General features: G+C 37.5%; 1 protein-coding gene and 1 pseudogene across 1 annotated transcript in view; one reads left to right on the forward strand and one right to left on the reverse strand.

Annotated features, from left to right (window-relative positions):
* The window catches only part of MYCBP2 (MYC binding protein 2, E3 ubiquitin protein ligase), a 260417-nt gene that overhangs the window by 25814 nt on the left and 225879 nt on the right, over positions 1-8724 (forward strand). Inside the window, exon 2 of the mRNA XM_008570270.1 lies at positions 7973-8048. Coding sequence (XP_008568492.1) covers positions 7973-8048 — 76 coding nt within the window. The remainder of the gene's footprint in view (positions 1-7972; positions 8049-8724) is intronic.
* On the reverse strand, positions 3988-4695 carry LOC103588557 (annotated as a pseudogene).

An 8724-nucleotide genomic window follows, 5' to 3' on the forward strand; every position in this document is an offset into this window, starting at 1 on the left:
TCCCCCCCCCCCCCCCCCCCCAGCACTTTTTAACACAAAGAATGGCAGTGATCAGTTTCATTGAGTGTATATATTTTCTTTGATTGCTTTTAAGGTTTTCTATTTATCCTTTGCTTTCAGCAATTTGACAGTGGTGTGCCTAGGTGTGGGGTTTTGTGTGTGAGTGTGTGAGTGTGTGTGTGTGTGTGTTTTCTGCTTGAAGTTCCCTGAGTTTCTTGAATCTCTAAGTTGATTTCTTTCTCCACCTTTGGCAAATTGTCAGTAATTATCTCTTCATGTATTGCTTTTGCTGCATCTTTTTTTCTCTCTTTCTGGGATTCCAATTATATGAATATGAGACCATTTGACTGTGTCCCGCAAGTCTCATATTTTCTATATCGTTCATCCAATCCTTGTTTCTCTGTGATTGCATTCAGATATAGTTTTTTTGGCTTCTCTGCAAGTCCATGAAACCTGTTTTCCTGTGTCTTATTCTGTTCTTAAAACCGTGTGACATATTCTTTATTTCAGACATTTGTTTTTCGGTTCCAGAATGTCCTCTTTGTATTTTTTTATAGATTATTTCAAAATTACATCATTTCATTCATTTTGTTTATCTTTGCATCTATTTAAATTCCTTGCCCCCTAACTTTAATATCTGGATTATGTCTGAGTCTGACTGATTTTCTGGTTCTCTCTTGATTATCTGTCTATCACATTATTTCACTTCTTTGGATGTCTCTTAGTATGTTCATTTTATGTCCCAAACAGACTAACATTGTGTGTAAAGGAACAGTTATTTTCTTTCAGAGAGGTTTGCTCTTTGCTGTGCTAGCCGATAAGGGTGAGGTGTTGACCATCTCAATCCCAGCAGGGATTAAGTGGACTCCTCCGTCTACTGAGATTCTGTATTCTAAGTACTGGGAAGCTGTGGGAAATTTACTCTTTCCTTTTGGCCCACCCTTCCTATCCTTCTTCAGTGTCCTGTCTCTAAGGAGCTGTACCATTGGGAAAACTGGCCATGTATCTGGGGCTTTTCTAGATTCTAGTCTGTTGTTCCAGCTCATGCTGCATCTAAAGCAACATTAGTTTCTTGTTTCCATTAGTAGAGTTCCTTTGCCTAAACCAAGCTCAATCCTAACTCATGCCGAAACTCTGCAAATACTCCCATGAAAGAAAATGACAGTGATCTCAGCTCCCCTTGGAAATGCTCTTCTGTCTCTGGATTTTTAGTTCATCTATTCCTCATTGCTTCCACGGCTCTCTTTTATGTTAGTTTGTCTGGTCTTTGAAGGAAGAGCAATCGTTTGGTCATATCTAGTATCTTACTTTAGGGAAGTGGAAGTCAGGCATTTTTCATTACAAAAAGAAAAGGCAGATAATTTTAAGAGTGCTTGTATAAGCTTAGTGATATTTTGAATAGTTTTATCTGTGTTGCATATTAATAGCTATATTCTTTTTCTTTTTGATATGAGACACTTTATCAAAATATACCCCAGACCAGAGGTCAGCAAGCAGTGGCCCAAACACCAAATCCAGCCCAATTCCTGTTTTAATATGGCCCATGAGCTAAGAATGGTTTTTATATTTTTTTAAAGGTTGAGGGCCGGCCCGGTGGCGCACTGCTACAGTGCGCCGCTTGGGAGTGCGGCGACGCTCCCGCCGAGGGTTCGGATCCCACATACAGACCGGCTGCTCACTGGCTGAGCGAGGTGCGGACGCAACACCGAGGGTTGCGATCCCGTTGCCGGTCCCGGTCCGGTACGGGCATGACACTGAGGGTTGCAATCCGTTGCCGGACACGAAAAAAGACAAAAAGGAAAAAAATAAAAAATAAATAAAGGTTGAGAAGAGAGTAAAAAGAATGTTTTGTGAAACATTAAAATTATGTGAAATTCAAATTTCAGTATTCGGAAATAAAGTTTTATTGTATATAGCCATGCTGATCTGTGTACTGTCTATTGCTGCGTTCATGCTATAACAATTGAGTAGTTACAGTGGAAATCCTGTGGCCCGGGGAGCTTAAATATTTACTATCAGGCCCTTTACAAAAACATTTGCCTATTCCTGTTTTAGACCACAGTCTCAGGAATTGTTTATTTCTCATTATTAAGTGGAATTAAGCCCAAGTTTGAAATGCTCTTATTCCAGAAGTTCTGCAAATTTGGACTTATTAAAATCTTAGTATTTTAGAGTTAGAAGAAATCTTAGACATGATTTCCTCCATCTTTTTATTTTACAAATGAAGAAACAGATTTGAGTGAGATTCTTGAATTATGAGTAATTTTTTTTTGAAAACAGACTAAATAATAATCTGATAAAGAAACACATGATCTGTATCAGTAAACAATTAGGAAAATTCATTTGTCCTTATATTGCAGAAGTTCTTAGTTTTCCTTAAACAGTGTAGCTATTAAGAAAGTTTATTCTTTGGAATTTTTTTTAAGTAAATGTTTTTGTGTGTGTATATTTTAAAATAAATATATTTTAAGGCATGTTAATAGCCTTTTACCTTTCATTATCAGCCATAATTCCTTTAAATCTCATGGGTATGAAGTTCTTTTTGTCAGAAGACCAAAAGTCTTACAAGTCTAATTCCAGACATTCTTCATTAAGCTTCTATTGATTTAGGATTTAAAGCCCTAAATCGTCAGAAATTCCAAGGTGAATTGTAATGTATAAGACTGGTTTCTAGAGTTTCTCTTTTATTTGTTCATTCTCAGATATCATGAAAAGTTTATTTAAGGTTAGTTCTCAAATATAGCTATCTAATATTATGTTATGTTATCAGCATATAGCATTTTTATTTTCCAGTGTTGAACACGGATTTTCTGCATATAGGTTGCAACTTATTACTGGCTCTTTTTGGCACCTTTCTACCTCTAAGACAAGCCAAATCAACAACAACAAAAATAGTAAAATTAATTTGTAATTGATTTGAGGAAAGCTGTTTCTTCAGATGGTCTATATTGAAGAATTGCCGGGTTCAGATTCATTAGAATTGTTGTAACCAATTAAATGCCACAGTGTATAGAATTTTAGAAATGCATGTAAAATCATTTGAACTTTAAAGAAGTTCATTAAATAAAACAGATGAAAATATTGGCTTAAAATTGGGAAAATTTAAGTGATTTGATAACTAGTCTTTAGGAAATTTATTTGAATTTGGATTTATATGTTCTACTTCTCTGAAAATTGTTTTTGAATAAACCTTGATGTGCTTATAGAAGGGGTCAACCTTTTAGCAGTTACCTATTTTTGCTCAAATTTTTCTCAAGGTTTCCTAAACCACATGTGAGAAATACTCATTGCTTTTCATTTATGTATTCGTTCATTTGATATTTCATGAGCATCTATAATATGTCAGACACTGATGCAGGTGCTTAAAGTACAAAGTTGAAATGACATTCTTCATGCTCTCACAGTGCTTGTAGTTGAATAGATTGTGTAAGCAGGTATGCCTATTCTTGTTTAGTATTTGACATTGTTTATCACTGTTTTCTCTTTACTTTTGTAATATACTATCCTGGAGGAATCTCTTCCACGTACATGGTGTTCATTACCTTCTGTGCACCAAAATATGTGTGAAATAATTCCATGGATAACTCCTTAATGAACATTTCTGGGTAGACATATTTTAAATGCATTGGTGTATCTATGGATCTACCCTGGGTTCTCTGTTTATTTTGCTTGCTGAGTAAGGCATGTAGCAATAGCTCTGAACTTCCTCATATTCTCCCCTTCCTCTTTCTTTCCCTTGTACTTTCTCTTTCTCTGAAAATACTGTTAAGTACTATGTTCCAGTCTTTTTTCTGATCAAAGAGGCTAGATCAGGGAACAAGAAAGATACAGCTTTTGTGTGAATGGAGCTTATGGCTTGGTGAGAGAACAATAAATTAAACAATACTTCCATACATAATTACAGTTACAGGTTTTTTCTGTTTTTTTTTTGAAAGCAGTCACTGTTCATTAATTAGCCAGATTACAGAAATAATCATGGCAGACACCTTAGTTCATTTTAATAAGCCTGTTGATCTGGTCTTCCCTGTTGTCAGCATCTCCACCTTCCACAAAATGGGTGGTCTTCTTCATCCCACCCAATGGAGAAGATAATTTGAAGGGCCACAGGAAGTTATTTGCTTCTTTGAAGCACTTTCCAACAGTATAGATCTCATGAATCAGATTCTCCATGCAGATGATGCCATATTTACTGAAAGACTGAGCAATCAAAATGTTATCTGTCAAGATAATTCACATCTCATTGATTTTGCCATAAGCACGCTTCTAGATTAGTTCATTTACTGACTTCAGGTTTGGGTACCCCCAAGCAATGATTCTACAATCCTCAGCATGTTGAAGCCTTGTTGAGCTTATTGAAGATCTCATCTTTGGGACTTTTGGGCTCACGCCATTGATAACCTCTGATCCTGATGACAAATGCCAATTTGGGTTCTCAGGTACATAGAAGTTGCCAGCTTTTCTTGCCATCTGACCCATATGAATTTCAGTCTGTACATCCTTGTGATATCCCTGTATATTCCTTGTGATAGTGCTTAGCTTTTTCATAGATAAGCTTCCTCCTTGCCTTTCGAAGCATCTTTAGGGCAAACTTCTTCCTCAAATTCTTGAACTTCAGCTTTGCAAAATTTCTTTGCTTTTTCTTAAGGGTTTCTGGCACAGCAGAAACCATCTTTTCTTCTCTTTGACTCCCTCCATGGTTCCAGCCGGAAAAGAGGCCAGTTATAGGTTATACAATGAAACAAAAGTATAATATGAGTTAAGAGTGTATATTAGGAAAACTCATCCAGTCTAGGGAGTTGGAAAAACTTTCCTGAGTAAGTGACACTTATGCTGGGGCCTCAGAGATGAGTAGAAGTTAGCAGTAGAAAATGTGTAAGAGAATTTCAGGCAGAGAGAAAACCTTTGTGAAAGCCCCAAAGATGCTCTACGGATTCAAACAACTGAAAGAATGTCCTGTGGCTAGAGTGTGATAAACAAGGTCGTGAGGAATACAAAATGAGACAGAGGTCAGATATTGGAAGAGTGCTTTTGGACTTTATCTTAAGAGAATTGACAAAATATTGAGTTTTAAGTGAGATAATTACCCACCCAGGTTTGTGTTTAAAAATTTGACTTTGATTCCTGTGTGAAGAATGGATTGAAGGTGGGTATATGTGGATATAAAGAAATTAGTTAGGGAGCTTTTGCTGTAGTTCAGACAAGAGGTGATGGTAACTTGTTGCTCATATCTGTTTGTTGACATATTAGTATTTAGAGCTCAAATGTCTTCAAAATCAAACCCATTTTTCTATTTAGTAAACTAATTCTTCCTCCAGACTTTCACAATTTTTGTTAATGACATCTCTGCCTCTGAGGGACTTAGGCTTAGTACTTTTTCCTTTAGTCACTGCTTCCACTGAATTAGTTACCAAGTCTTAAGGACTTAATCTCTTCAGCATCTAGAATCTCCTCCCCTCCTCCCTTTCTTCTCTGTTGCAGCAGTAGCATCCTCTTGCTCAGTCATTGAACTGTGCTTTCCATTTAAATCTCTGAGCTCCTTGAGGGCAAGAACTGTCTTTTTCATTTTGTATCTTTATTACCTAACAGTGTGCATCTCAGCATGGTGAGCATAAAAAATATTAAGTTAAAAGGAAATGTTTTCCTTGCCTGTTGTTTCTTTCATTATAATTAATATTCTTTACCACATATTTTTTTTCTCTTTCTGAAAAGTCATTCAGGGACTTCCTCTTGCTTAAAGAATAATTCAGTCCTAGGGCTCTGAGGTAATGAAAAACTGGCTATGTAAAGCGTGTGAATTGGAGCTTTTACTCTATTACTTTAGAAAAAAAGTGACTTTTAAGCCTTTTTGCACTATTGCCCTAACTGCCACAAAGAGCGGTTAGCTCAGTTGGTTAGAGCGCAGTGTTATAACACCAAAGTCAAAGGTTCAGATACCATACCAGCCAGCTGTCAAAGAAACTTTCTGCATAAGGGAGGTAGCTGATATTTATCAGTATCTCCATTGTTAAATACACTTTTAAAAAAAACTTCATTTGATCTCTTTTTATTTTTTTTATTTTTTTTTGTCTTTTTGTCTTTTTTCCATGTCCGGCAACGGATCGCAACCCTCAGTGTTGCCCCCGCACCGGACTGGGGACCGGCGATGGGATCGCAAGCCTCGGCGTTGCTCCCGCGCCTCGCTCAGCCAGTGAGCGGGAGCCGGTCTGTACGTGGGATCTGAACCCTCGGACGGGAGCGCCGCCGCGCTTCGCAAGCGGCGCACTATCCAGTGCGCCACCGGGCCGGCCCTTGATCTCTTTTTTATATTTTAATTTTTAAAAGTTTTTGTAGAATTTAAATTTCTATAGTTATTTGTCATTTAGCTGTCCAGTATTGTGTTATCTTCTCAATAGTAACTTTATATGTTAGTATTTTATATGTCTGAGAAGACTTCAAAAAGTTGGTGGAAAATGGAATTAAAAGACAAAAATAAAAAATATATAAATTTTATTTCTCAGCATAAGCTCCATCAAGTTTAAGACCCTTTTATGAGCAATGATGCCAGTAATTTAGTCCATCCCTAAAGAACTGAGGGTCCTTAAAATTTAACCATGTCAATGCAGTCTTCTTTACATAAGAAAAATGGGTGCCCTTTAAATATTTTTTAAGATTAGGAAACAAGAAGTCAGAAAGAGCCAAATCAGGACTGTAAGGTAGATGCCTAATGATTTCCCATCAAAACTCTCGTAAAATTGTCCTTCTTTTATGAGAGGAATTGGCAGGAGCATTGTTGTGGTAGAGAAGGACTGTCTGGTACAGCTTTCCCCAGGCATTTTTATGCTACAGCTTTGGCTAACTTTCTCCAAATACTCTCATGATAAGCAGATGTTACTGTACTTTGGCCCTTCAGAAAGTCAACAAGCAAAATGCTTTGAGCAAAATGCTTTACTGTTGCCATAACCTTTGTTCTTGACTGGTCTGCTTTTGCTTTGTCTGGACCACTTCCTCCTCTTGGTAGAGATTGCTTTGATTGTGCTTTGTCTTTTGGATTGTACTGGTAAAGCTGATCTGGGAGCAACAGTGTTGGCACCCATCAAGCAGAAAGTTGCCCAACCAGGCCGGCCCGGTGGCGCACTGCTACAGTACGCCGCTTGGGAGTGTGGTGGCGCTCCCGTCGAGGGTTCGGATCCCACATACAGACCGGCCGCTCACTGGCTGAGCGAGGTGCGGGCGCAACACCGAGGGTTGTGATCCTGTGGCCGGTCCCAGTCCGGTACGGGCGCGACACTGAGGGTTGCGATCCATTGCCGGTCACGAAAAAAGACAAAAAGGAAAAAAAAAAAGTTGCCCAACTGTAATTTCTCAGTCAGAATTGTGTACATTGAACCAATTGAGATGACTTTGGTGTTGGCTATTGTTTCTGCTACTAACTGATGGTCTTCTTCACTTAGGGCAAGGTTAATTTTTTCCTTGCAAATTGATGAGGTTGGTCAGCCACTGTGGGCTTCATCTTCAACATTGTCTTGTCCTTTCTTAAAATGAGTTTTCCATTTGTACACTGCTGTCTCTTTGGGGCATTATCCCATAAACTTTTCATAAAGCATCAGTGATTTCACCATTTTTCCACCCAAGCTTCACCATAAATTTGATGTTCATACTTCAGTTTTAGCAGAACTCATGTTGCTCTGATAGGGACTCTTTTCAAACTGATGTCTTATCCTTCTTAGTACCTCAAACTTGATTCTGTTCAGACGTGTTAAAACAAGTTAGTGTGAGTTTATTTTGGTGCAAAAAAATTTTGCAATTCATGCATTTTCATAATACACATTTTCCATGAACCTTTTGAAGACCCCTTGTATATGTGGAGTATATTGTTTCATAGAAAGTTTGTAAGAGAAGTATAAAGTGTCTATTTTAGAAATACCTATGTTTAATAGCTTGTATGTTGTATGTGAATATTCATAAATTTTTTTCACTTTTTAAAAATTTTTAGGAATAAGAAAATTTTAAATAAGAAGAAGTTGAAAAGAAAACAGAAGAGCAAATCCAAAGTGAAGACAAGAAGCAAGGTAAAGATGCTGGCAATTTATAGAGAATAAGAAGTTTTTCATATAGTAATTTGAATAAAAATGCCAAGATTAAAAATATGTGAAATATAATTAGCAAATTATTTCATTTTTGTGTGCTGAGGTAATTTTGTAAAAGCCCCTTATTATTTGGTTGCACTTTAGTTTCGTCTTTACTTTTGGATGTTTCTTGGCCTGAAAGTTAATATCTGGATATTGAAAATTAATTATAATTTATTCTTGTTATCTTTGACCAATCCTTTGGGGGAACATATCCATTTCTCTTTTTTTACTCTGACTTGTACTGGAAACTGAGTATAATTAGTTCGTGAGTTGTGACTTGGTTCATCATATGCCTTTCTTGGCCTGGATTAGGGAGATTCTCGGTGCGACTATATTTTTCTGAGCTTCTTTTAATTGTGTTGGCTGTGCAAAAGAATAGGCAGTATGGAATATTTGAGTTGGGTGGGACCTTAGAGATTAAGGATCTCTTTTTCGACCTAATGCAGAAATCTTTTCTATAAGATCCATCTAGTTTTTTCGTAAACATTTTTAGTTACCAGAACCCATTTTCTATAAAACAGTCTCGGGCCGGCCCGGTGGCGCACTGGATAGTGCGCCGCTTGGGAAGCGCGGCGGCGCTCCCGTCCGAGGGTTCGGATTCGAAGGACTAGACAGG

Source organism: Galeopterus variegatus, unplaced genomic scaffold, assembly GCF_000696425.1.
Source record: "Galeopterus variegatus unplaced genomic scaffold, G_variegatus-3.0.2 Scaffold587, whole genome shotgun sequence".
Taxonomy (NCBI): Eukaryota; Metazoa; Chordata; class Mammalia; order Dermoptera; family Cynocephalidae; genus Galeopterus; species Galeopterus variegatus.